This window comes from Corvus hawaiiensis, chromosome 10 (assembly GCF_020740725.1).
Source record: "Corvus hawaiiensis isolate bCorHaw1 chromosome 10, bCorHaw1.pri.cur, whole genome shotgun sequence".
Classification (NCBI taxonomy): Eukaryota; Metazoa; Chordata; class Aves; order Passeriformes; family Corvidae; genus Corvus; species Corvus hawaiiensis.
Window position 1 is genome coordinate 15,090,960 of NC_063222.1, and position 27,963 is coordinate 15,118,922.

Consider the following 27,963-nt stretch of genomic DNA (forward strand, 5'->3'; position numbering starts at 1 on the left):
GTCAATGCTTAAAGTACAATTGGTTTGAAGTCTGCGATCTGAAAAATGTTGTCTCAGAAATGAAGCCAAAGAAGGGTTTTGTTTTGTTCTTTTAATGGAAATGCCAACCTAAAACGATTAACATTAAAAGAGGTTAAGGACCAACAGAAAAAACACTCATTAACACTTGATTGTACACCACATTAATAGTACACAGGTTTGGGGATTTTTTTTCAACTAATATAAAAACCAACAGAAAGAGAAGGTTGATTACACAGTGTTTTAGGAATGGCTCGGTGTCATCAGTACAAACACATATTTTAAAAGTGCACATTTGTAAAAATAACCATAGAAATGAAATGTTTATAAATATTTATTGTAAAAAAGATCCAAATATTAAAAATAAATAGTATGTTCAAGCACACAACAGAACATTCCTTCATCGCCAAACATGTGATAAAGAAAAATAAGGATTATAAGAAGTCTGGAAAGAGATACAGCATACCAATATTTTAAATGTTTTTCTGCGAGCTACATTTTTCAGAGGCTTCCTCTCTGTACAGTTCACAAAGAATGTGTTAGATTTTCCCATATATATGACAAGACCAAAAAATAATAACAGTAATAATAGTAATACCCACTCCACTCTAATTTGACTCTGTCTTTACTCAGAAAAAGTCCCATTAAATTAATGGTTTGTCTTAGAATGGCCGGATTGGGCTTAGATAATTCTATAACAACTAAAACAGAAGTACACTGGTGAGTTACACCTTCAAGGAATTCATATTCCGAACAGGGCATTGCATGATCTCCAATGAGAAACTACTAAATAAAATTTGATCAGGGAATCGTTTCAGTACAACACCGTTATGTTTATAAAATGAAGATACAAAAGGGATGCAGTTCGACTATCCTTACACGTACGGACAATAAAACATGAGAGCATATGGAAGCCATCACTTTGAATGCGTTAACAACTTCGATACATTGCAGTATATACATGCTTGATAGGTATTCGGACTGTTAAATGATCAAAGATTTTACTCTATGTCTACGCTCTTGCTTTCACTCTACTGGAAAGAAAACATTTTTTGGTCACATAGTGGTGTTAATTAAACCCAACATATCTGCCTTCACCCAAGAATCGCATTCTGCGCAGAGTGTGTTTAGGAATAATTTATTAGACGGAAAAGTTTGGAGGATGAAATGCAAAAACAATGGACATAATTTCAACTTTCGAACTGGTAAGGTCATACAGACATCTATGGACATCTGTACACAGTCAGGGTTTCACGCAGACACAGTCACATATATCCAGATGTATGTCTATACACAAGATTCGATAGTTTGGTATTTTCTGCACCCTCTGGGCCCCTAAAGTTATCTTTAAAAGTTTGATTTTATCTCTTTAGAAACGGTTTAAAGCTAACGGGCAGGGTGAGTTTGACAGAGAGGAGAACAAATCGCTGACAAAGAACCTTTTACGTTTCATCAGCGTTGTTAGGACGACGACCAGGAATTTCTCAGATAATAACTCCCACTTCAAAGATTTCTCAGCTCAATAGAAATTGGACCATCCTTTTTATTCAACCACAAGGGCTGGCACTAAAGACGACTCAACTGTTTGAATTTTTTCCCCCCGTGTTTATTTTTCTCCTATTCACTAGGGTACTTGGATAAAATAAACAACAAGACAATTACTGGAACATGGACTTCTAACTTTCCCGGGCCCACGGCCCAGCGCCCATGGCCCCGGCCATGCGGGTGTCAAGTTCCCCCGCACCGCGGAGCCTCCGCTCGCTGCCGCGCAGCGACAGCAGGACCGGGCGGAGTGGGAAGAGGGGTACGGGCATCTCCCCCCGGACCTCACCCTGCTTTCCAGGTCCTGGAGGACTTCCATCGGGACACCTGCACCCTGAGACAGAGGCAGCCCAAGGAAGGGGATCTTCCAGTCCCCATCCTATCCTCCCCTCCCAACTTGGTGGGGAGGAAAGCGAAGCAATTCTCAGGCTTTGTGGACAGTTTTGCTGCTAGAAGCTGGTCAGAAAGGCTGGGGACAGCGGGCGGGAGCTCCCGCCGAGCTCGGGGGCTGGCAGACCCTTACTTTGGGGAGAAGGAGAGCGGGGCTACAGCGTCAGAACTGAGCCCGCCTCGGGGGGAGGGCGAAGCCCAGCAAAACCCAGCTCTGCCGAAGTGCATTAGGTGGAGGAAGTCTATCTCTAGCGGGGAGCAGATTGAGTGTATTAAGCTAGCATGAAACCAAAGGTCAGTGCAAATGTATCTTAATAGACTGTCTCAAATGGAGTGTGCCTCCTTTGAAGGCCGCTTGCTATTGCTCTCCTCATTACCATAGCGATCCTAACGTGGCATGCTGATGCACCATAAAACTCACACTTTCAACCCCAAAATCAGGCCCTTTGAACAACCCGAGCTTGATTAGACCTTTCTCCTTTTCTCTCCCCCCTTAAAAACCATTTCCTTGCCTTTAGAAACTCGCCCTCAAATCCCAAATGCATTCTCTGATCCTGGCAGAAAGCAGAAACAAAAGTGAGCTGAGGCGACAGTTCAAGCAGGCCTTTTCTTCCTGACAGTCTTATCCATTTTTATTATGGTCTGGAACAAGTGCCCTGTTCGCGTGGGTTTTGTTTACCGGAAATTAAATGAAAATGATTTAGTTCGCGTCAAACAAAAATATATACTTGTATACACAAGAAAAAGGGCCTGTTAGACGTAAATATTATGTCCTTAATGAAAAGACTGGACGGGCTCCAGACTTCGCCTTTCACTATTTAAGTATGACTTGCCTATTGCCATAGAAATCCTAACTTACCATGAAGATTCACCGTTGTGAAGAAATACTTCTTTGTGCGAGCTTGCTTTGATGTCTAAGGCATAAGATTCAGGCTTTCAGCTGTGTCTGTCTAGATTACCTTGAGAGCAACAGGGTAGACATCTGTAACAAGCAAATGAAAAATTAAAGGTGATTAGCCTGCACATCCAAATACTTCTGCAAATAGAGAAATAAAGAAATAAACAGATCTCAGGACATGATGGAAACATCTTCCCTATCCGCATCTGGCTTCTGCACTTCTCGATTTCCATGACACAAGTTTCGGGGGCTAGAGAGGGGCACAACTCTCCCCTGTTTAGGCTGCTCTTTCCCACATTGCTCTCACCTAGCTGATTCCCTAAGTGTATTCCCGGTAGCGACATGCTGTTGTCACTATCCGTGGTGTTTAAATACAGAAGTTGTTGCGCTTGGGCTAATGAATAAAGAAACGCCGACTTGGTGCCTTGGGAGAAAAATACAGATGTATAAGTAAGGAAAGCATTGGGCATTGGGGTGTTTTTAGTCACTGACCAGCTATTTATTTTCATGTAGCTTTTTATTTGTAAGTATCAACATGCACGTGTGTATGTGCGTGTGTGTTCAGTTGTACACACACAGTACCCCAGTCACCTGGGTACGGAGGTGATCTGTCAGACACGAGAGGATGCAGTTACAGCAGCCTTCTGTCTGCTCTCCGCAAGCCATTGAAACCCCTTCCAGCAGCCCATGCTATTTATTTGCCTATACTATCTGGTATTCTTAAACATCATTAAAGTAATTAAAAAGACACCATTCGGTAGTTTCAAGCTACCCCAGTGGAGAGGTTTGTTTATTTATTTGGGGGTTTGTTTATTTTTTACCCCCCTCCCTTCTTTCTCTGAACCAGTGCAGTGAACCCTGTAGGTTTGAGACTCTGGGACAGGATGGGGATGCTAAAGCCGCGTTGTGGGAGCAGTTCATTTCTCCTCGGGGCTGTTCGAAGGGCAGAGCCGTGGAGCATCGGCCCCAGGTCTCGGCACTGCCCGGGGCTGCCCGGCCCCCGCCCTGGCAGTGACGTCAGAGAATGGTCTCCCCCCACCCGGTCAGAACCGCCCCCCCGGGAGCTTCGGCGCCCACAGTTCAACAGGAGCCGCACTCTGGGTGGGAACGGGCATGTTTAGGTATTAGGAGTCATTACCAGTGGGAGCTAAAATGGACAGTCAATCATCGCACCCCCCTGGGCCTTTCTTTATTAGCGACTACTGGGTGGGGGGATGAAATATATATATATGTATTTATACACAGAAAGAGGGAAAAGTAAGGAGATTCTTTACAGAAACGTCCATCGAACGGGTTATTAATAAAAAAATTTAATGGATCCATTTTGTACAAATTGGTAACAAATAATAGTTTATATATATATATTTCTTAAAAAAACCACACTCTCACAGAAAATCGTGGGCAAACAGAACAGTGCAGCACACAGTACTGTTGACAAGAGAAAATCTGTACAGAGAAAATCTGTATGAAATCACTGAAGGGAAGGGGAAAGGAAAAGGGGAAGAGGAAGGGGAAGGGAAAGGAAGGGAAGGAAAGGGAAAAGGACAGGGATAAGGAAAGGGAATGCAAATCAGTTGGCGTGTAAACAGACCGGAGCAAGGCGGTCAGAGTGGGGGTGTGTGGCACGGCGGGAGGAGGCGGCAGCGCCCCGGCCGAGGCGAGCGCAGCCCTCCCGTGTGCGCGGTGCTGGGGGCGCAGGCAGGGCCCACCCGCGCGCTCCGCAGCATCTCTCCCTCCGCCAAGCGCCTCTCGCTGCCGCTCTCGCTCGGCTTCCCCGTGCCCGGCGCGGCGCTCCCTGTGCCGGCCGGGCCGGGCCGGGCCGGCCGCCACCGCCCCCGGCGCGCCCTAGCAGCGGGGCCGCGGCTCGGCGGGGAGGCGCGGCGGCGGGGAGGCGCCGGGGGGGCCGCGGGGCCCTGCGCCTTGACACACGTACCATTCGCTCAGGTTGGCGGCGGGCTGCGCGGGCGCGGAGGGCTCAGCGTGGGAGCAGGAGGCGGGGGGCTCCCGGCCGGAGTCCGAGGAGGGAGACACCAAGGAGGGCGTGGAGGACTCGTAGCCGGAGCTGGGAGGAGGGGATTTGCAGTGCACTTTCATATGTTTTCTCAGGGAGCTGGGGTGGGTGTAGGACTTGTCGCAGCCTCTCACTTTGCAGTTGTAGGGCTTGTCGCTGGTGTGGACATGCGAGTGCTTCTTCCTGTCGCTGCTGTTGGCGAAGCGCCTGTCGCAGCCCTCGAATTCACATTTGAACGGCTTCTCCCCTGCAGGAGGCAATGGGCGAGCACAGCCATTAGCGGCGGCGGCGGGGCCGGGAGCAGCGCATCCCGCACCCCCTCCAGCCCACAGCCTCCCCGAACCCCTCTCTCCGGCCCTGACACGACTCCTCTCCCCGCTGCATCTCTCACTAGCCCTGCCCTTCCCCGCGGGTCCCGCCGAGCATCCCCCGGAGCCGTCGCTCCGTTCCCACCCGGATGCGCGGCCGGCTCCGCACGCGGAGCACCCGGCCAGGCCAGTTTCTCCTTCTCTTTCCCCTGCCCTGTGTATGTGTCATCGTGGGGGTTTGTGCAAAAGACAAAGCTCCGAAACAAGGAAAACTTAGAGGAGAACTGCTCGTTCCGAGCAAACCTGTGCTGTCCCCGCAGACTCCGAAGTCCTGCAGAAAGAGCGGTCAGTGATTTATCCCTTCGAAGGCTTTTACGTTAAATACATTTCTCACAGTCCCCCAGGTGCACGTAGAAATGTTTCTCATAACCTGGCCAGATCATATTTTATCCACTTCATACTTGCACTGATTACAATGCCATGGAAGATCCACATCCCCTTCCTTTCCCCGCTTCCCAGCTTGCTGATACCATGTGCTAAAGAATGAAATACTTCAGAAATACATTGATTGTGGGGGCAAAACGATAAAGATTCAGCAGAAGGATGACTAGGCCAGTGCACGGCACTGTCGGGAGGGTAGGATTCCCTTTTCATTTCAACTTACACAGTCATTGAAGGAATTGCAATCGGGATTAAATTGTCTGATCATATAATAAGTGATGTTACGCATAATAGAAATACAATCGTGTTGCTGGAGTCGTGTGAAAGTTTAACCTCGAATCGTGTGGACCTGGCATAGTAGACGATACACAGGAGGTTTTCAAGGAAACATGCCACAGCCAGCTTCAGGATGAAATGCGGACGGCATTATTGTTGCTGACAATAGCAAACTGCAAAAGCCTGCTTGCCAAGGGGTACCCAAGTCCTGCACCAACCGACTATGGAAATAACCTCCTCATCCATCAAAAGTCAAAAAGTATCAGGGCTGAGAGGACTCCACAAAAATACATGGCCTAACCTTAACGTGAAGTGCAAACAAAGCAACTGCGTTCACCATCATGGCGTATGTGGCCCGAAAGGACTTCCAATATTTGGTTTTGTGTGCTTGTTTTGGTTTGGTTTTTTAATTTCTTGGGTTGTGCATTTGTGGTTGACGTTTTTATTTTTTTCCCTCTCAATTCGTCATGATTAAATTTAGGAGAGACTCAGCCTACGCTGGGCTCGGCTGCGAGCAGAGGCAAATAAAGGAAGGCATTCCAAATATTTCACATGAATGCACTTTATGCAAGGTGGGTGCAAAAAGCTCATGGCTCCGCGTTTAATGTATGCCCTTTCCTCACTGTAATACTCAGTGCGGAGCACTGACATCCTGCACCGCTAACATTTGCACAGAGAATGGGTAAATACCTGGCTTTGGAGGGAAGGGATGGAAGAGGTTAAAAATAAGGTCTCTCACAAAACGATGCGGATTCTGTAACCAAATACTGTCGACATACAGAGGTGCATATGCATAGACACACGCCCGCCTATAATCTAATTAGAGTTCCACGTAAGGAAATAATTTGACCTTCAGCATCTAAGTTGAGACAACAAATCAAGGATATTAGTGTAGTACAAGCAAGCAGTAAGTTAGGAGACCCCAGGGAAAGCCATCCTCATAAGCACTGCTTGTGCAAAGTGAGTTCCATTCAGGTAAAAGCAGGCTGCGCCGCACTGCGCTTTGCCGAGTTGAAAAATGTTCAACTTCGCTTAACCCCCCTGAAAGAGCCACTGAAAGGTCCGTCCGTGCAGCCGGGTTTCAAGTGGGAAGAGGGCAGCATTTTCTCAGCTGCCCGGGTTGCATTCCATGAACGCCTCAATAAAGAGGAGCCATCCGAGCCATTTGCAAGTATTCCTTTCGCGAGAGCAGGTTTTCTTACGCGGAAATCCCTGCCCGGCAGGGAGAGGACACTGCGCGGGTCCCGGCTGCCGCAGCCTGGGCACGGAGCCGCAGCCACGCACAAAGTTCCGCGGGCGATGGAGACTCAACCGCCATTTTACCCCCACACTTGTAGCTGGGAAAAAGTGTTCAGTGAAATTCAGCTTGGAATTTGTGGCATAATCCCCCGTCTCCGGGAGTGGATTAAGGTATTTGCCAACTTCTCCGGGTGAGTGGTGGTGGGGGGAAGCCGGAGCTGACGGCTCCCGGGCTGCGGGCGAGGCGCGGGGGTGGCGGGGGCCGGAGGGAGGGAGCGGGGCTCCGTCCCACGCCTCGCACTATTGTTCCTGGCCCTCAGGAAAGGCGGTGAAGTGATCCCAGCCCGTCATGCTCGTCCCGTTGCCGCCGCCTTAACGGCCTTATCCTCCAACCTGGAAAACTCGTACATCGCCAGATATCCCTCTGCCTGCTCCCCAGCCTCGGAGAAATCAGAAGTCATTAACATTTAAGGAGGCAATAATTTTCCTGTTGAATCTAGAACTGTCTTCATGAATAATTCGTAGTGAGTTCTATTAGGGTTTCAGAAACATTGCGTTTTTGACAACTTCTGGGTGTTTAATAGAAACGGTGGAACCATAAAGGCCCTGCAGGAGTTTGCACAATATAGCAATTAATCACCGAGAAAGTTAAAGCCAAAAGTACAGACGCGCCGAATGGTGTTTAATAAACGCAAATCTCCGCTCTCGGGTTTGCCCTGAACCTGCATCTCCGATGTAGGTCAGTTTTCCCAAGAATTTAACCATTTTCTGCTTCAGAGACTTCAAACAGTGAGGCCGTTAAAGAGCAGTAAAAGTTTGTTTACTTAAGAAAAACACTGTCATTAAGAGATGAGCTCTCCCGGTTAATGGCTGTACCTGTGCTGATCCAACAAGGAACTGGCTGGGATACAAGTTACGTGGCCCGGGGATACCCCTTTTTCGAGGAAAAAGAGGGCCAAGAAGGCAGCCGAGAAACACAACTATGCTGTCTTCCACCTCCTCCCCCCCACCCCCCCCGCCCCGCACACAGACTTGCTCCTCATAGAGCGATGGAAAAATAATGAGGTGACGAGTGACGGTCGCTGTAAAATCTCAGTGCTATGTTTAGACGATAGCGATACGAAATTAGTGTATGTTCTGCATATTATATCACGTCGCGCTCTACCATAAAAAATGCAACTCTTGGAAGGTCAAGCTCTGCACCGAGCATGGGGGAAGGGGAGTTTTATGAACTGGAAGGCGAAAAAAATCGTTTGGCTGTAAGCAGATCTTACAATAGGATTATGTAGTTTCCCTCGCAGTGCATAAGGCTGTACAGAAGGGGGTGGGAGGTGGAAAACCCTACACTGGAACAGATTAAATTTTCCAAAAAGGGCTTATTTCTTATCTTCTTCTTTAGAGAAGACGCCCCCCCCCCCCCCAAAAAAAAAAAAACAACAAAACAAACCCAAACAAAAAAAACCACCAAAAAACCCCAAAAGCCAGCGCTATAGACTACAAACACCGGCTGCTAAACTAATTAATACAACTTCACAAGCTGCTCCTGGAAGTGTGAAAACTTTCTACGTGCAATTTCATTAATTATAAATGCTTTCCTGGCCGGAAGAGTTCAAACGTAGTTTTGCAAGATCGTCCATCGTGTTACTTTATTTTCTGTTAACTAGAACTAACAGATGTTTCTGACACATGTCCCAATTTCGCCTACCAGATCTGCAAATGACATTTCAGAATGTACAGGCCGAAACAATACAAGGGTTTCTTTTCTTTCTTTTCTTATTCTTTTTTTTTTCCCTCACGAGAATCAGAACTTGCAGTTCCCCATATTTGCGAATGCAGAAAGTGGTTGGAAGGCAATGCTCATTAAAAATGTCAGTGTTATTCAGATCAAACATTTGAAACTCCCTCTGCCCAAAACAGAACTGTTGAACGAAAAGGTCGCAGCTGTGTTATTCTCACAATGTTCGAGCAGCAGCATCTCAGCGACATCAGTCAAAACTGACTAGACAAGTTGTAACTTCCATTGTTCACTTTTAATTTGTGAGCTTGCACAATGATTTCATTTTTTTCCCCCGACTACTTTAAATCGAAAAAAAAAATCCTTGCCTGTGTGAATTAGCAGAAATAGTCGCTGTATCACTCGATATTTACACACACCTACCCACATAAACACTCCAGCAGGCTCTCAGCACAACCAGAAAAAAATATGGACGAGAATTCTGAGATTTGCTCTCGCTCTCCCCTTCCCCCCACCCTTTCCTCCCCCTTCTCCAAACGGTAAAGAAACAAACAAATCTGAGAATTTATTTTCCAGAAGTACTTGGCGTGCATTCAATAACAACCCAAAGGATACATTAAAAAAAAAAAAAAAGCAAAACAGTACGCTGAAAAACAGAGAGAAAGAGAGTAAAGAGAGCTTTACATACTGACCTGTATGAGTTCTTTTGTGTATTTTGAGATTCTCTGATCTGGCAAACACTTTGCCACAGCCTGGGAAAGGGCAGGGGAAAGGTTTTTCACCTGTGTGGACTCTGATGTGATTTACAAGTTTATATTTGGCCTTGAAAGGTTTCCCTTCTCTTGGACACTCTTCCCAGAAACATATGTGATTGGACTGCTCGGGTCCTCCAACGTGCTCCACCGTGACATGAGTCACCAGCTCGTGCATCGTGCTGAAAGTTTTCGAGCATAATTTTTTGGGAGTCTGGTCCAACGCAATCCACTTACAGATGAGTTCCTGTTTGATGGGCTGCCTCATGTAACGAAAGAAGGCACCCGGGCCGTGGTGTGGAGCCAGGTTCACGTTCAGATTCATACCACCGTAGTTATGAAGCGAAGAAGCAGCAAAATGATCTGTCCTGGAGGCTGGTACTTGAGTGAAATGTTCAGACCTGGCGTACATTTCTCCAGGTAACCCCAGTCTGAGCTGTCCGTTTAGATGGCCACCTGGAGCTGCATGGGGAGGCTGCTCATGGAGTCCAGTGAACAGAGAGGGATTCCCAGCGTCTGAGTGGTGGTGCTGGTGACCATGGTGTCCGGGGTAGCTACCTGTTGTTGAGACAAACAGTCCGTGGTGAGAACTTGCAGCGGGGTGCTGCTCGGTCAGCCCTGGCATGAGTGGGGCCGGCAGGTCTCTGCATATGAAGAACTCCCTACCTGCTGCCAGAGCCTGGGCTGGGTGAGAGACGGGGTAAGGGGCTGCTGGTGACTGCGCCGGGCCAAACGCTGCCGTTTGACTAGAGACCACCTCGGCTTGGCCTGCCATATGATGATGATGATGATGATGATGATGGTGGTGATGGTGGAGCTGGTGGTGGGGATGAGGGGCAGGGCTGATCTTAAGGGCCGCGGGGTGATGCTGAGGAGGAGGATGAGGAGGAGGATGGTGGCGGTGCCCCATGTGTTCTGGCCGGAGCTGCTGCGGCCCGAGGCGGGACTCGGCGGCGTGTTCCCCCGGCTGCGTGGGCGCCGTGGTGTGGGGGTGCCCGGCGAAGCCCGGGAAGCCTGTCATGCTCTGAGGGGGGTGGTGATGGTGGCGAGGAGCCCCCGCCAAGTCTACTAATCTCAGCGCCGTGTTCCGCCTGGAGAGAGCAGCAGGGTCCATCACTGGGATCCCCAGAGCATCCACGCTCATTAGCTTCTAACGCTAAAAAGTCACCTGACAGCGGGAGGAGAAAGACACAGGGCGGCGGGGGGAGTGGGGGGGGTGGGGTGGGGAGCGGGGGAAACAACTTTTTTTTTTTTTTTTCTTCTTCTTTCTCCGAAAATAAAAAAGTTTCCCGGTCCCGCAGCCCTGGCGGCGGGACGCACGGGCGGCTGTGCCAGCGGGTGGGCTCGGGGGGCCGGCGGGAGGTTTTGTCGGCGGCCGGGGCGGTCCCGCGGCGCGGCCCGTCCTGCCCGGGGCCGAGGGGGCCCTCGCGGCGCGGCGGGACCGGACGGGCCGCGCTCCGGCCGCGGCGCTGCCCCGCCGGCCACACAATCGCCGCGCGCGCCCATTGGCTGCCGCCGCGATGACGTCACAGTGACAGATCCCGCCGCCGCCTGCAAGGGAGATCGCCGGTGCGGCGGGGGCGCGCGGGGACGCGCTGCGCATGCGCCGCCTCCGCCGCGCAGACCCTTCCCCCGGCGCCCCCTCCGCGGCCCGGCCCGGCCCGGGGGCCTCTGCCCGGGGTCCGCCCGGGGCTGGGCACGGCCGGGCTTCCGTCTGCGGCCGGGGAACAAAGCCTCGGCGGGAGTCTAGGGCATCGCCGCGGCCTCCCGCCCTCGCCTCTTTCCGTTCCCTCTGCCCTGCCCTGAGACACGGGGCAGCTGCGGGGCTCGCCGCCGGGAGAGCACTGACAGCCCCGCCGGTGCCCGCCGCCCGGCCAGAGCAGCAGGAGTCGGAGCGGTCCCGGTTCCGGTCCCGGTCCCGGTCCCGGTCCCGGTCCCGGTCCCGGTCCTGCCGGCGGGTCCTCGGCACTTGTTGCCAGCGCGGGGAGAGGGTCCTTGCCCGACAGGAGCCGCGGCCGGAGCCGCACCGGCCACTCTCTGGCCAGGCGTGTTCGTCCCGGGGCTCGGGCTTCCTCCCCGGTGCCTGAACCCGGACAAAGGATCCCTGGGAGACTCCCCGTCCCCTTCCCCCTCCTCTGACAAGTTTTAGCAGTTATCTGATTACTGGCCGCCGAAGCAATGCGAGAAATCGTGATGTTCAGGCTGAATCTGAATGTTTAACCCAGAAGAGGGAGTCTCTCCCTTTCCCTCTCTCACTTTCTCTCACGCACACTTACAGGGCAGTTCCACGTAAAATCCCCGTCCTTGGCTTGAAGGAAAAGCATTGCCAAACATTCATAACGGACTCGGTTCTGATGATTCTCACCTGAAGGAAATAACATGGTCTGCAGGGTTTTGCGTGCTGGTAGTGGAAGTGTGGTTTTGGGTTTCGGCTGGATACACTGAGGCCTTACAGGTTTAGGAAAGCTTAGAGCTTCAGCCCAGGAGGAAGTATCTGCTTAAGTTTTTAAGAAGGGGATTGTGAACTTAAAAGAAGTAAATGAAACATGGGAAAAGATTCTTCTGCTTCAAGAAAGAAAAACACGTCTTTAAATATCCCCATCGTATTACTACAGTACTTGGATCCTGGTACAAAAACGGCTGCACCAATAACCTCACAGTCCTATGAAATCCAGCAATGATTCATTCTCTACGCATCCTGTCAAACTCTCATCATTTTAATACATTGACTCGCTGTTAACTTGCCAGTGGATTCTTTACCAGATGCGTGTCAGGTAAAGCTCTCAGCGTAGAATTTTGTGTTTCCATAAGAATTTAGCAGTGTTGGCAATGATTAGGCTTTATGTGAAGTAGTAAATCAAGAAACTATTTGGCAATGGCAATCCAGCTACTTTCATAACAGAAGCTATGAGCCAATGATTGAAAACCATAAGATTAAAGTTTAGGACATACATACCCGCATAGGGGACATCTTTGTCCCAGCTCTGCATATTCTGGGTTGGATTTGATTACATATTTTGTGTCTGCTTGCATTTACCATACTTCCACTGTAACACTAGGCTGACACTCAGGTAGCAAGCTATAGATACATCCTTGCGCACATCTTTCTGAGTGGAGATGATGAAAAGTGACAAATGATGCAATTAGCTCCCCAACCTTACATAACATGTTTACACAGGCATTTTAAACCACACATCATCCTCACAATATCTCAACTTTCAAGTCTACTTGCTCTACGAAATGGATTTGACAGTCCTATTCATGACCATCTCAATAGGAGTGCACAGAAGAGACAAACGTTAGGAAGTATGAATCTGTTACTTACAAATGTACTGAGACTGTGAATCCCAAATAAAGCTGCTTTCCTCATACCTCCTTAAAACACTGCATCTCTACATACTTGTTATCCGTCAATTCTGACACTTCTCAGTCAAGGGAGAAAACATCTGGAACAGTTTGTCAATTTAAAAAAATGTCATAACCAGTTTGCCCTAAGTTCATTTCAAATGTTGTGATGGTTTCTTGCCAGACACTCATGGCTCTCAGCTTGCCCCTCACTCAGGGCTGGCTCTCACACCCTTTTCCAGGCAGCGCAGGAGAACCTGGCCCTCGGTGTCCCTCACTGTTAGGTGAGGTTGTTGTGAGCCCCGGTTGCGTGCGTGGGGGGAGCGGGGCGGGGGCGGGCGGGGGCTGCCACATGACTGCGGGGAGGCGGAGAAACGGGGAAGAGGAGGGAAGCGGGCCCAGACCCGGACGGGCTCCGCGCATCTCCCACAATATTTTGAAAACTTGAACGCCTGTTTGTGCAGCCCTTTGTCAGCTCGAGCCCGTGCTGCTGCCACTCGAGAGGTGACCGAGGTCTCCTGCTTCTTGGCAGCGGCCTGAACCCTGATTGACCAGACACGCCGGGCTCTCGGCAAACTCTCAAATGTGTCAACATCAGCTTCTGCAGGGCCAACAGACTGACAGCTTGAGCCCGAGTACGAATTTTCCTGTGGCTGCTGTGCGTCCACGGCCGCGTCCTCAGCCCCGGCCCCAAAGTTAGCCCTAGATGGAGGGTTGTTCTAAAGAGGTGACATGTTGTAAAGACGAGTCATAAGCACTTCTCTGGCCCCCGACCCGGCTCTCATGGAAGAACGTTGGGGCTGTGCCCTGGGTAAGGGGCTGAGCATTCCCTCCTGCTTTCTTCTCCGCCATGCAGGGCCCAGAGCTCCGCCTGCCACAGCTCGGGGTGCGGGGCCGGCGGGGGAGGCCCCAACCCTCCGACCTCTGCCCCTAAGCACCGCAGCCCCGCCGGGCTGCCGAGGCCTGCGGCATGAAGCCGTCTGCACATCCCCTTGCGGGGTGGGAACAGCCCCAGCTGCTCATCAGCTTTACCTTAGCCTTGCTTTTTCGGTAGTAATCTACCTAAACATCAAGAAGTTTGTCACTATTTCTAACATTGCTTCGAAGACAGAGCCCCCCCTTATAACCGTGCTTAGCTCAAGGCACAGCTCCTGCCCTCAGGAAGCACTGGAGTGAGCAAAATTTGACCTTCATCCACCCCGTGTTCTCCTACTTCCACCTCTGCGGAAACTTCCCGATGAGCCAGCTACAAAATATCCAGCCGGTGCGGAGGGTTGGGCCGGGCCGGGCCACTCTGAACACTTCAGACAGGCTTCGGGGGGTTACTTTTTTGGGCTTCAGATCCCGGATGAGAGGAGGGGAACGGATCAGTCTGAAAACGCCTTATTCTTTACTGTGAGAAAGGGAAAAAACGCGAGGAGTAGAAAGAGAGAGGACCGAGAAAGTCACCCTGTGCAGTTCCTTATCCCTTAAATCGCTTTGGCGGGGAGAGATGAGGGAAGTATATGCAGGACCTGAGCCCGAGTCCCTGCCTGCCCCGGCAGAAGGCACTGCTGGTTAGGAAGAGGTGGTTCAAGAAAGCCTTTCAGCAATTCTAGCTTCACCTCAGGGAGGAGAGGGTACCGAGTAGCTCGAGAGCACACTCTGCCTTTGTTTTTATTCCCTCTCCCCATTTCCACTTGTGGGGACTTCTTTATTTCAAGGTTCTCGAACAATAGGAAGTCAGCTACCAGACAAGCAACGGTTTGTGCCTAGGTTTGCCTCTCACATTTTGTGACCTAGAGCTACCCTAGGACAAGCAAATCATATGCTTATTTTAAATAGAGTATTTCATTCAGGACCTCAAGATTAAGGTATTCCTGTCAGATAAGCTGTCAGTCACTAACTACTTAGACACCACATTGTGGAAGCCTGGTATCCCTGGTAAAGATGATACATATCATGTAAACCCCATCAACAAGATCAAAGTCTTCTTCTTTAATAGGATCCAATACATGTCAAACCTCATTCCAATCAAATCGTCCGTAAATGAATTCAAGATGAATATGTCATAGAATAATGTGACAGTGCAATCACATGGGGTCAGGGGTTGTTGTTTCAATGAGAGAGTCGTCAAATATTAATTCTAGAACCTCCAAATGAATAGGCATTGAGCAGGATTAGGCAGCTGCTGGTGGGGAGTTCTGTCGCTGATTTGTGTTTATGCAAGTACGTTAAACACTAAGCTGAAAAAAAATACTGTCTCCTTTGAACTGTAAAAAGGACATATTTTAACTTACTTGACTTTTCCAGGATGTTTCTGTAAAGTCGTTTTCTTTTCCTCATTACAAGGGGAGTCTTGTGCCTCATTTCCTGACTTTGTTCCTGTTTGGGGAGAGAGGTGGAAAGTTAAGAGCAAAACCATTTGTGTGTGATATGAAATGAGTAAGGCGCTCTATGTATTGGGCATCATCGATTCAAAAAGAAAAGAAAATAAAAGAACCACAAAACATAAAACCAAACCAAAACACAAGTTAGGCAATGAGAGGGGAAGAGAAGCTTTCTCCGAGGGGAAACTGGAGGCTGCCTCCCCAGCAAAGAAGCACATGTTTTATGGAGTCATGAAGTTTCCATGGCTGATTTAGGGGAAAAAAAAAATGAAAGGACATCTTTTCAGTTCTCCTTTGATCTGACATTCACCTTCTGGCAGGCTATTGTAAGGCAGGTTTTTACCCACTCGACTATATTGTTTACAGATCCTTCCGTCCCGAAATTAAATTCCGGACTCTCTGCGAGCCTCCAACACAAGTTGTTGTCTCAGCAAGGATTAGTATAGTACCACCTTGGCACTTCTCCTTGCCTATAATTTTCAGCTTGCTCTTCTTTGCTCTCTGTAAGGCAGAGCACTGCCACTGCTACAGGCAGAACTTTGCACAGCTTGCTTTGAGCGGCAGCAACAGCTCTGAGAGCAGATCTGGGGCTGGATGCAGTGTTTGAGTCTGAATTTTTGCAGATATCTTTGAAACTCTCAGGGTTTTGTTTGTTTGTTTTTTAATAAAGAAAAGCACACTAGAGTCTGGAATCAGTTACTTAAAATGACTATATTATTACTATTACTATTATTATTACTCTTGCTACTATTATTATAGGAAGTCCAGAGCTAGTAAACAAAAATCTGTACTAAGACAAACACTTGATGATATTAATTATGAGACTTCATCATCGTATCACAGTCATAATCTTTCCAAAATAATTTGATGTCCTCAGTATTTTCACTGCTGTGATGAAAATTACTGTCAAAACTTTAGGAATCCTTTAGGAATTAAAATTCCTAGTCAGCTTCCATTCATCCTCACACTTTTCTCAAGTCAGATCAGCCAACCTTGCCCCGCTAGTGAGAGGTTTGCAGGAGCTGCGCTTTATTGGTTAGGATGGGAGGCTGGAGGAGAGCTCAGTTCCCAAGCATTCGCCAAAACTTGTTGAAACTGGACAAAAAAAAACCAACCAAAAAAACCCCGCTGCATTTAATATTTCAAATGGTTGCCAGATGACAAAAAGGAAGGCAAAACAGTTCTGCATTTCAGAGTAAATATTGGCTAAAACTCTGGCTCGACCTCGTACGCTTTTCTCGTCGGCACTGTGCCGTCGGCGGAGCAGGAGGGTGGGATGTCCCCTTGCCCAAACTGTTGGGCTGTCGGGCGCTAGTGCGGGGTACCAGTTCCCCCCCGGTGTCGCGCTGGGGCTGCGATGGGACCCGCCCCGCCCCCCTTCCCTAAACTCTCGCTCCCGCACGGGGCCGAAGGTGCGCCGGCCGAGCGGGGCCGGAGCAGCCGCCGCCCCGCGGGATCCCGGCGGCCCGGGCGGGATTGCGAGCCAGACCGAGTGGGCGGCAGCGGCGACGGCGTGTGCCCCGCCGCCACTGGCTTGTCACACAACCTGTACTTTCCGCGGCCGCGCGGGGCGGAGGGAGCGTTCCCCGGGAAGGGCTCGGTGTAGAAATAAAGTTCCTCTTCTCCGGGTGGAGCGAGCCCCGAGACAAGCCCGACCAACGGGCTGGGCTCCCCGGGGCTGAGGGATCGTGCGTGACAAAGGAGTGACAGGAAAGAGGTCGGCGAGAAGCCCACGCCAGTCCCCATAGGTCGGCGCTGTGCCGGTGCCCGGGGCTGGCACACCACTGAGTTGGGCTCGGGTCAGAGGTCACCTACGGATCTATCGCCCAGGGCAGGGATTTGGGAGCTTTACCCCTTCCCCAGCCGGCTCCAGACACGGGACGGCCCCTCGGGGCCGGGACCGGGGTCGCAGCCCCTCCCCGGGCTCTGCCTGCGGGGGGGGGCGGGAGCACCCAATTCCCTGAGCAGCCCCCCCGGCTCTGCCTGCGGGGGGGCGGAGAGAGGCCGGAGGGGGCCGGCCGAGCTCCCGGGCTCCGTCCCTCCCGCACTATAAAGAAGGGCGTGCGGTGCCGGAGCGCCGGGTCCCCCGGAGCGCCCCCGTGGCACCGGGCGCGGCGGTGGGCGAGGTTCTGGGCGGGGAGCGCGTCCCCCGGGACGCCTCCCCACGGGGCTCGCCATTGTCAAAGCTCGTCCCCCTCTGCAAGCCGCCCCGGGCCCCTCACCCTGCATGGGCGGCCGCAGGACCCATCCGGTCCCGGTGCTTGCCCGTCCGTAGCGAGCCCGGCCGCTGTCGGGGTCGGGAGCGCCTCCGCCCCGCTCTGCGCACCCCGCTGCCCTGTTCCGCGGACCTCCGCCGCCCTACATTGCGCGGACCGCCAGGCAAGCCCTCCCTTTCATTTAGCGGGGCGGGCGCGGCTCCCGGCGTCCGACAGAGGGTGCCGGACCCCCCCTCGGCGGCTCCCGGGCTCTTGGCCCTCCGCCCGCCCCCGCCCGCCGAGGTCCCGCGGGTACGCTGCCGCGCCCCCCCCACCCCCCCTGCACCGCAGGGTTCCAGCCCTTCTTCCCGGGGTGGCCAAGCCTCCTCCCGCCGACCCCCCCGACGACAGGGAGCTCTCGTTCAAGCCCTGGGGGCAGGCGGTGGGGGCTAACCAGCTGCCCGGACTGCACAGGCACCCCCTACTCCCAGACACTTACCCCTGCGACCTGTTGAAGGTTTCCCCTCATTTCTGAACTGGCAAAAATAAAAGTGGGGGTGGAGGGAAATGGAAAAGGAAGAAAGAATGAAAGAAGAAAACAATAACCCCCCCCCCTAAGAACCCACCACCTCTTTGGCGCTTCCATCGAGGCGGTCATCCTTCATTTCTTCTTTTCTTGCTTTCTGGAAGCAGTTAGGGAATGTATGATGAAGCAGAAATGAGCCGTCGGGATGATATTTTAATGGCTTATATGTCACGTTGGTGCATGTGGCTTTGAACTGGAGCAGCTTTCGTTTCCTGCAGAGAGCGCACCGCAAATCCCACTTGATAACTTCTACAACCCACAACATTTTTTTTTTTTTACATTCACTCTTAGACTGTATATTTAGATACGCTTCCTAAAAATACCTTCTCGTCTGCCTTCTCGTATACCTCGCACCGACCTGGAATGATCACTGGTTTCCCCTTGCACTGGGAGGCAGGCTAGCACTGAGGTACCTAACTTTCTAGCTCTCCAAATGCCATCACCCAGCACACTTCACAATAACGCTGACAACACTGTCCTTCGCTTAATTTTAGCACCAAATACAGAAAGTAGTGCAATACCCGCCCTAAGACTGTGTCCACATCCAGGCTCTCCCTAGAGCGGGTATACCTGTTGCTATAAGCTACTGCAATTCCATCAAACAGATTTCGTAGAATAAATGCAAACGTGTAGATTCAGCTCACCATTATTCTAAATAAAACACCAAACCCCACCAAACCCTATAAAGCCTCCCAAGATCCAAGGAAAATTACGTAATAGATCTGCTTTGAAAGCTATCTCCATGCACCGAGGACAAGCACACTGCGTCTGCAGATAAACTGCAGCGAAACATTCAATCAAGGCGTATCAAAGTTTATTTATTGTCGTTGATGTTTGTTTGTTTGTTTGTTTTCTAGGCGCAATGGCCATTTTACACCTCTTAAAACGAGGCAGTTCTCACCCGAGAAGGGTTCGCGCAGCAGCGCTGCTGGTCCGACTCCCCAGTACCTGCGCTGTGGATTGCTTACCAGCGGCTTTAATTAGAGAGGATGAGTTTAAAGTTTCTTTGTTTGGTACTAGGAATTGGAGGGGCTCGGATTGAGCTGCGAAGGAGGCAAGTGAAGGGCTGAACAAAGGCGAAATGTGAGGAGTCTGACTCTTAGCGAGCTTTTGGCGTTTTCGTTACTAGAAAATAATTAGAGCTAATGAATATGCAGGCGACAGAGTAAATTAATAATTTGCCAGTTTTATATATGTACACACATTGGTACATAAGTAAATGTATCTACACATACACGCACAAAGATGTCTATACTTTAAAGTTTCTCGATTTTTTTTTTTTTTTTGGGAGCCGAAGCATCGTTTAAAATATTGTACAAATGTTGCTTAGCTTAATTGATTAAGCCACAAAGGTTTTCTGCTTTTAAATACCATACTTATACCTTTCAACAATCATTTTAATATATAGTCAATGGCTCTTTGTAGCGGGAACAAAAAAGAACTATCCACAGTTTTTCAATAGACTTTGAGCTGGGGAAAGACAGGTTAATCGAGGGTTGCATCTAGAAAACAACCAAGTGTTGTATGTTTGCACTGAATCCAAATGTCTGCATTTTTCTAACTAAATCAAAGGGAGTGTTATTTCTTTTTCTGCTCACTCATCTGAAGGTAAGTAAATTTTCTCTGGCGATCAAAAGCCTGGTCAACAACAAAGACACCGCCTGCTTTTTCCACCGTCCTGGTGTGGCAAGTTGAGGAATTTCAATAACTGTGACAAGGGTGACTGATTTGTGAACTAGAAAAGGTTTGAATGTCAGAAAATTTACATTGCTCCTATCGAGGATTTAAAATGAATTTTTACCAAAAAAAAAAAAAAAATAGAGAGAGAAAAGTAACCTTGAGTTACATGCAGCAGGAGGAGAAATAATGTAGGTTTAGAAAATTTACAGTTTTACCTGAATGAGAGAGGCTCCGTAAAAGAGAGAGTGAGAGACAGCGAGAGAAAATGAGAGCGAGAGATAAAAGAGAAAGAAAATAACAAAAAAAAAAAAAAAAAAAAGGAGGCAAAACAACAACAACAAAATTAGAAAGTTAAGAGTTCTCACCCACCTGCGTTTTGATGGGTGCAGAAAACAAGATTTATTTCAGAAACCTGATGGAGGGATAAAGAGAAATCACGCCTGGTGTTAAAAATAAAATCAAGTGCACCCAGCACCTACTCTCGGAGACCTTCAGTTTTAAACAAGAAGAAAACACCTTCAAAAGACGCGAATCCCTATAGGGCTTCTCTTTCCAAAGCCTAAAAAGTTGCTCAGTGATCTTAAAAATTCAGGATCACCACGAAATCATCATAACCATCATTATCAGAGTGCTGGAGACAGAGGGACAGAGAGAAGGAGAGCGGGGGACAAAATAACCCTAGTAATAATAATAGATTTTTTTTTTCCCTTAGCATACATACACACACAAAAAGACGCGCTGAAAATATTTTCGTGGGGTAAAACAAAAAAAAAAAAAAAAAGGCAAAAGCAAAAGCAAAGAAAAAAAAAAAAGAGCCTTATATATATTAAAAAAAAAAAAAAAAAAAAAAGTTGGGGCTGCCGCAGCCCCGTTTGTCAGAGCGGTGTCAGGGCGCCACAATACCTGCGATGGATGAGCCGGCGCGGCCAATCAGCGCCCGCAGCCGGCGGGGCCGGGGGCAGCGACGCGGGGAAGGGGGAGCCGGCGCCGGCCAATGCGCGCCCACGTCCGCCCGCACGGCGCTCCGCCCCCGGCTCCCATTCATCAAGGGGGGGGACGGTGTCGTCTTTTCAATTCATTTATCTGCAGGAATGATTGCCGCTATCAGTCTCGCGTTCACCGCCCGGCTGAGGAGGTGAAAGTTTCTCCCCAGGAAGATAAACCGCAAAAGACAATATTGTGCATGATTTGCGCCTTTTTTTTGCGGAGCGAAAAAAAAAAAAAAGGCCCCCCGAAAAAAAAAAAATCGGGTGAGTGTGGGGAAGCTCGAAGAGGAGAGAGAAACAATCTCTCGGCCACTTTGCAACATTCCTATAGCCAAAAAAATCACTGAAGGAAGTTTCTTTTTTGTTTTTGTTTTTTTTTTTTAATTTTTTTTTTTTTTTGCTACCCGTGTTGAACTCTCGCCGTTATTGTTATTTGCAGGCAGTTTATTTTTGAGCTCACCCAACCCCCCCCTCCCCACTTATACCTCCCTGAAAAGTCAAAGCAGAGAGACAGTGAATATTTTTGGGGCACAATTTTATTATTATTATTTGCAACTGCGAAGACCTCTTCCCCCCTTCCGCACCAGCCTTTTTTTTTTCCCCCCCTTTTTTTTTTCCTTCCCCCTGCGCTGATGCCGAAGGGGGTGTTTTTGATGTGGTTGCTTTGGTGGTGATCGTCGCTGACTTTCCAAAGAGGGTGTTTTCGCTGCCGCTGCTGCTGCTGCTGCTTCTCTCCGCGTTGTGTGTGTGCGCGCGTGCTTTTTTTTGGTTGCTGCATCGACGCTGGGAAGATGCTTCTGGATGCTGGACCGCAGTATCCCGCCATAGGAGTCACTACCTTCGGATCCTCTCGCCATCACTCCACGGCCGATGTCACGGACAGAGAAGTGGGGCTGGGGATCAACCCCTTCGCCGACGGCATGGGCGCCTTCAAAATCAACCCCAGCACCCACGAGCTGGCCTCGGCCGGCCAGACCGCCTTCACCTCGCAGGCGCCCGGCTACGCGGCGGCGGCCCTGGGGCACCACCACCACCCGACCCATGTCAGCTCCTATTCCAGCGCCGCCTTCAACTCCACCCGGGACTTTCTGTTCCGCAACCGCGGCTTCGGGGAGGCGGCGGCCGCCAGCGCCCAGCACAGCCTCTTCGCCTCCGCTGCCGGCAGCTTCGCCGGACCCCACGGACACACAGATGCCGCGGGACATATACTTTTCCCGGGGCTGCACGAGCAAGCCACCAGCCACGCTTCGCCTAACGTGGTGAACGGGCAGATGCGCCTGGGCTTCTCCGGAGACATGTACGGCAGACCCGACCAGTACGGCCAGGTCACCAGCCCCCGCTCCGAGCACTACGCCTCGACCCAGCTGCACGGCTACGGCCACATGAACATGAACATGGCAGCCCACCACGGGGCAGGGGCCTTCTTTCGTTACATGAGGCAGCCCATCAAACAGGAACTCATCTGTAAGTGGATTGAGCCCGAGCAATTGTCAAACCCCAAAAAGTCCTGCAACAAAACTTTCAGCACGATGCACGAGCTGGTGACTCATGTCACGGTGGAGCACGTTGGAGGACCCGAGCAGTCCAATCACATATGTTTCTGGGAAGAGTGTCCAAGAGAAGGGAAACCTTTCAAGGCCAAATATAAACTTGTAAATCACATCAGAGTCCACACAGGTGAAAAACCTTTCCCCTGCCCTTTCCCAGGCTGTGGCAAAGTGTTTGCCAGATCAGAGAATCTCAAAATACACAAAAGAACTCATACAGGTACGGTAACATTCTCTGTCGCTTTTCTCTCTGCGAGTGGAAGCGCCGAGCGCCGGGGCCACAGCGGGACGCGGGGCCGTGCCGGAGAGGTCGGGGGGCCGGCTTGGCTGAGGCTCGCACGGGGAGGAGGGGGTTTGGTCCAGGGACCACTGCTTTTTTCCGGGAGAGGCCGGCTCGGAGCTCCGCTGCAAAACGAGCTCGGTCACAGCCACGCCAGCAGCAGCAACAAAAAGAAAATGATCCCTGCCGAGGCAGAGGGGTAGGACGGCAGGGTTTGCTGCTGGGATTGTTAGGGCGGAGGGGGTGGGGTGGGGGATCGCAGCAACCTGTCCTGTTTAAATTTATAGATTTTAATTAATTATTGTTCGGCAGTTTTGGCTGTGGCACGATGAGAAATTGTGCTAAATGTTGCAGGCAGCTCATTCGTCTCCTCTCTGCAATTCAGGGCTCGGTAAATATTTAATTCCGTTGAGCGATTTTAAATAAACCCAGCTCGGCGCGTTACTGTGTTATTGTTGTGCGGAGGGGAGGCGCCGGTATTCCTGAGAACTTTTTCCTTCGTGGGAGGTGGGAATGCAGCAGCCTCTGGCCGGGAGAGCAATCTCTCCTCTCTCCCACCCCCGAGCGCTGAAAGCCAGAGCCGCTTTCCCTAGTGCTTTAGCCGAGGGTTTGTGGAGCTGTCCTCTCGTTGATTTCCCGGGCCGGATAATTTTCAATATTGCAAGAAAATATGGGGGAGGTGGCTGAGGTGGGTAGAAGAGTAAAATATTACGAGAATGAGCTATAAAATCGGGAACCAGACACTGAGGATCGTGTGTAATATCCCACCACGCCTGCTCTCTCGCTCGGAGCGTTGTGAGGAGGGAGAGGTGCCCGGGACTGGGGTTGCAAAGGAAACTCGCCTCTCCAAAGGGAAGGGGAAAAAAAAAGTTTTTAGCTCCCCCGCTCTCCTAAACGGGCGCTGGGCAGCAGTCGGAGGTCCGGAAAGGATAAGAGAGTAGAAGAAAGGTTTTGGGATTTGAGCCTTGCTGAAGTTAGAAAGTTGCAAGTGTTTGAAATGGAGCCCTGGGCTCCGTCCGGCGGTGCGGTGACAATGAGCGATCCAGCCGGCCCTGCTTAATCAGATCCCTTTCCCTCCCACCCCCCTTCCCTCTGCAATAGGTGAAAAACCATTTAAGTGTGAGTTCGAGGGCTGTGACAGGCGCTTTGCAAACAGCAGCGACCGCAAAAAGCACATGCATGTGCACACTTCCGACAAGCCCTATCTCTGCAAAATGTGCGACAAGTCCTACACGCACCCCAGCTCCCTCCGAAAGCACATGAAGGTAAATGGAGGGCGCCTGGCGTGCGGGCCTGCCCGGGCGGAGGGCGGCGGGGCCGGAGCGGCCGTGCCTGCGGGCGGAGCGCGGCCCGGGGCCGGCCGGCTGCGGGGCTCCGGCTCCGGGCCCGCCGGGCCGCGCCGCCCCCGCCCCGCAGCGCTCAGCCCCGGGCCCGGCCTCACCGCGGGGCCTTCGGTCGGTGCGGTTCAGCCGGGGAGGGGCAGGGGGGCAGCGCCAGGACGCAGCCGGGGGGCGCAGTCCGGCCTTGCCCGGCGGGCACGGGCCGGGGCTGGAGCTGGGGCTGCCGGGGAGCCCCGCAGGAGAGCCCGAGCCTGGGGCCCGGTGCTGGGTCCCGTTGTCTGGCGCATCCCCAGGCGAAGGCCTCCGTCCGCCGCCGCTCTCTATCTCTGCCCGGGTTTTCTCTTGCAGGTCCATGAATCATCCTCGCAGGGGTCCCAGCCTTCTCCCGCCGCCAGCTCAGGCTACGAGTCCTCCACCCCTCCAACCATCGTGTCTCCATCCACAGAAAACCAGACTGCCAGCTCCTTATCCCCTTCCTCCTCTGCAGTCCATCACACGTCCAGCCACAGCACGCTTACATCAAATTTTAACGAATGGTACGTCTAAAACGCTAAAACAAAACAACAACAACAACAAAACACAAACCGAAACAAAACAAAAAAGCCCCAAGCGAGCAAACAAATACCCTATTTAAAGACTCCAAAATAATGAACACTCTGAAATCAAAATTTAAATGAGCAAACAAAAGTAAAATGCTGCCAGTAGACCCAGGACTGAGTAAAATGAAGACTTAATTTTTTAAAATCTTCTTTCCTTTTTTTTTTGTCCTCTATTATTTCTCTCTTTTTCTCCTTTTTTTTTTTTTTTTTTTTTTCCTTTTCTTGACTGTTCTACTCTGTTCCAAGGCTTGGTAGGCAAAAGGGTTAGTAGAATGCATAAGAAGACAAGGTTACCAGGGCAAATGCCAACTGTGTAGGGCTTTACTGGAAACCACTGATTAGAGATCGCCAACTGCATGTCTGCTCGGGCAGCGGCCTTCCCCCCATCCCCTCTTGTAAATACAGAATTATTAGCTTCAAAAACAAAACAACAAAAAAAATGTACTGATTGATTTTGTAAATAGTTATATCGCAAGTTGAATAAGGGGATATGTGGATTTGTGGTCTTTGCATATATGTGGGGGGAGGGGCGGGCGGGCGGGAGCGGCGGCGGGGGGGCGGAGGTGGTGGGGGGGCAGAGGGAAGAGGTAGAAATTCAACTATTTGTACTGAATGGCAAGAATGTTCTAGTAAATGTGTACCAAAATGTGAATTACTTTGTATTATTACAGTCTAAACGTCGATCTAACAGAATATTATTGGTATTAATGTGCTTTTTTGTATAAAGTGCAACATTTCGTCCCAAAGTCCAGTCTAAGTAGTGCAGTAAAATGTTGTTACACGTCCTGTCAAGAAATTCGTATAGTGAAAGCCTGGATCTGCGTGTCAAACTGTTACATTTGTTTATGTAAAGTGATATTAAAAAAAAAAAAAAGATATAAACTATATCTGTCCGTTGCTTTTGGCAAATACAAGAACATAATGTATATAAAACCTAATTTCCATATTTATCCGCATGTAAAGGTCCGGTTATACCTGTTACAAGATATTCAATATTTATGGCTAGAAGAATTGGTATGTAAAATTTAGTTTACAGAACTGTTTGGTAACATTTCGTACCTTATTAAAGATTCTTAAATCCCAAGAATTGTGGTAGGAATTCTTATTCACTAAGTCAACCTGCTGCAACTCCTACTAGGTTTAGGATATTAGAATAAAACTGTCCCAGTTTTTCACTGCTTTCCATTATGTCATCACTAAAGCAGCGAAGGTGATATAAATGTGATAAATGAAAGGATCCCTGCTGGCATTACTATAGTGTGTAATTAGTATTTATATCAAAATTTATGAAACAAATTTTCGGCCGCAGTATAATTTAAATGACCTTTGCAGACATAGAATAACAACCATAAAAATAACAGAAATAGATTGCATATGCTACATAAATATTAATGTGGGGAATTGTTACACGAGAAGTGCTGCATTCCACTCCAACACTGTCCATGAATCTGCATAGACGGGGTCCCTAAATTAAATTAATTCGGATAACATATATTAGGAGATTTAAAACAGTGGAGATTTCGGTTGCTATTTTAATTTAAGGCATTTATGACCATAACTAATTCTTAGGCAGTGGATTCATGACTTTTCTTGGGCCTTTTACTCCAAGAAGTACAGCACTGTTTCACGAAGGCCGTTGTTGTTGTTGTGTGTATTTTTTATTTGCTTTTTTTTCTTCTTTTCTTTTTTTTTCTTTGCTGATATTCCTTAAAACGTGATGTTAATTTAAATCAATTACTTCTTATGTTATGTTATTATTATTACTATAATTTTGCTAGTGTTAATAGCTTTCTAAAAAAAATAAATCTAGGGCATAAGAATTATTTTATGTAATTTGATTATCTTTCTATCTCTTTTATTTATTTCTCATTTACTTAAGAAATTCGTTCCATTGGCTGGCGTTGATACAGTAAATTTGTAAATGAGAAGACAATATAAAAAATCTAAATTACTTGTGCTTAATGACTGTAGCAGAACGCCTTTTCTCTAAATCAGATTGTCTTCCTTGCAGTTTAGTTTGATAGATTTGCAAGCTGTACTGCTTCCACTAACTTAGCTACGGTTGTTGGAACTGTTGGGCTTTGTTCCTGGTTGTAGCTTGCATGATCGCCCCATTAAGCAGACAACATATCAACAGACAACACAAATCATGAGGTTGGCTAAAGCTGCGAGGGCTTGTGATATGTCATAGAGTGAATTGCACAAACTGACCTTCCAGTAGACCAAGATGACACTTTAACAGCTTCTTTAAAGAAATATTATGTGTACAGCGAGTCAATAGCCATATTAACCGCTCGGGGGGCGGGGGTGCGGGGGAAGCCGCTCTCCCCTCACATTCGTGCGGGCACTCCGCAGACCCGGCGGTAACCCGCCCAGAGCACAGCCCGCTGGCTCTCATCAGCCCTTCGCAAGTATTTTTCTTTGTCCGTAACATTTGGGGATGTCCCTGCGAGACTTTTCACTGCCTCAAAGCACACTCCTCACACCCCACCCCCTCAAAAAAAAAAAAAAAAAAAAAAAGGAAAAGAAAAAAGAAAGAGAGTTTGTCTTGCTCATCCGAAGCCCCACTCCTGCCAGTTCGGCATCGCCGCCTGCTCCCTGCAGCACCCGTGGGAAGGCTCCGCTTTAACTTTACTTTCTACAAAATGTTATTATTATAAGGCCAATATCAGTTTTCAATGAAAAGAGCGCCACCTTGCAGGGTTTGGAGAGATAGGAAAAGTTGGTGCCCGGTGGGACCTGGGCAGAAAGTGTTGGGACTTGAGGAAATGTAAGCCACCGGGCAAAAGAGCCGGGGGAAAAAGTGTTTCATGCGCCGAAAATGTTGCTTGTTGCAAATCTTTCGGGGTAACTGTCTCGGCGACTTTACCGGGCACCGGTTTTAAAAAATGTAACCTGAGCGTATCTGAGAAAAAAAGAATCGTTGAGCTAGTCTGAGCCACCCATCTGTAAAGTAAACCCGGAGAAACGTGGCGAGGGTGAGATATTTTAAAGATGCGTATTGCAAGTTTCTTTGAACTTGGTGTAAAGTCCCTAGCGGTCGCTTAACACAGATCTGTTACTTGTGTGTATTGGAACACTTGGTTAATGTGTATTCTTTTAAACTTTCAGTCTGAGGTTTGTTTGAGCGTCCTACAGCAGAAAAGATGATTCTAGTGTTGTTGCTGCTGCTGCTGTTGGTTTTTTATCTGGGGTGAAGGGGAACGGCGCGGTACTGGTTGATCTCCATCCCGTGTATGTTCTGAATTAGCAACGATCACTGGGGCTGGAATTGTTAATGCTGAATTCAAGTCCACGCCATGCTGGTGCTTGTGCTGTTCGCTTGGCTCTGGAGAGGGGAGCAGTGCTTTGAAATCCCCGGCAGACAGAGGGGTGCTTTTTCAGGCAGAGAGATTATGAGGTTTCTCTCGGCGGTTTCTGCGCTGG

At 49.7% G+C, this 27,963-nt stretch overlaps 2 protein-coding genes across 9 annotated transcripts; one reads left to right on the forward strand and one right to left on the reverse strand.

Annotated features, from left to right (window-relative positions):
• Nucleotides 1–337: 337 nt before the first annotated feature.
• Nucleotides 338–20,546, reverse strand: ZIC4 (Zic family member 4). 8 transcript variants are annotated; one of them, XM_048314903.1, is made up of 6 exons: nt 20,155–20,546; nt 18,146–18,202; nt 15,235–15,319; nt 9,551–10,168; nt 4,782–5,106; nt 338–2,932 (listed from the first exon to the last, which is right to left on the reverse strand). In XM_048314903.1, coding segments are annotated over exons 2-6 (1,068 nt in total). In that variant the 5' UTR covers nt 18,185–18,202; nt 20,155–20,546; the 3' UTR covers nt 338–2,931. The 8 variants fall into 8 exon arrangements, with proteins under 8 accessions (XP_048170860.1, XP_048170859.1, XP_048170862.1 ...); XM_048314902.1 differs by having other exon boundaries at nt 18,146–18,317; XM_048314905.1 differs by lacking the exon at nt 18,146–18,202.
• A 305-nt stretch (nt 20,547–20,851) lies between these two features.
• ZIC1 (Zic family member 1) lies at nt 20,852–24,661 on the forward strand. Its single transcript, XM_048314918.1, has 3 exons — nt 20,852–22,538; nt 23,700–23,863; nt 24,287–24,661. The coding sequence occupies exons 1-3, from the start codon at nt 21,563–21,565 to the stop codon at nt 24,482–24,484; spliced, it is 1,338 nt and encodes a 445-aa protein (XP_048170875.1). The 5' UTR covers nt 20,852–21,562; the 3' UTR covers nt 24,485–24,661.
• The last annotated feature ends 3,302 nt before the right edge of the window (nt 24,662–27,963 follow it).

Bases quoted from the DNA above. Each gene is read 5' to 3' on its own strand.
- ZIC4 (XM_048314899.1), bottom strand. From the start codon at position 10,754: ATGAGCGTGGATGCTCTGGGGATCCCAGTGATGGACCCTGCTGCTCTC. The intron at 5,107-9,550 runs GTCAGTATGTAA...TGCCTCCTGCAG, and splicing joins ACACAAAAGAACTCATACAG to GGGAGAAGCCGTTCAAATGT.
- ZIC1 (XM_048314918.1), top strand. From the start codon at position 21,563: ATGCTTCTGGATGCTGGACCGCAGTATCCCGCCATAGGAGTCACTACC. The intron at 22,539-23,699 runs GTACGGTAACAT...CCTCTGCAATAG, and splicing joins ACACAAAAGAACTCATACAG to GTGAAAAACCATTTAAGTGT. The intron at 23,864-24,286 runs GTAAATGGAGGG...TTTCTCTTGCAG, and splicing joins CCCTCCGAAAGCACATGAAG to GTCCATGAATCATCCTCGCA.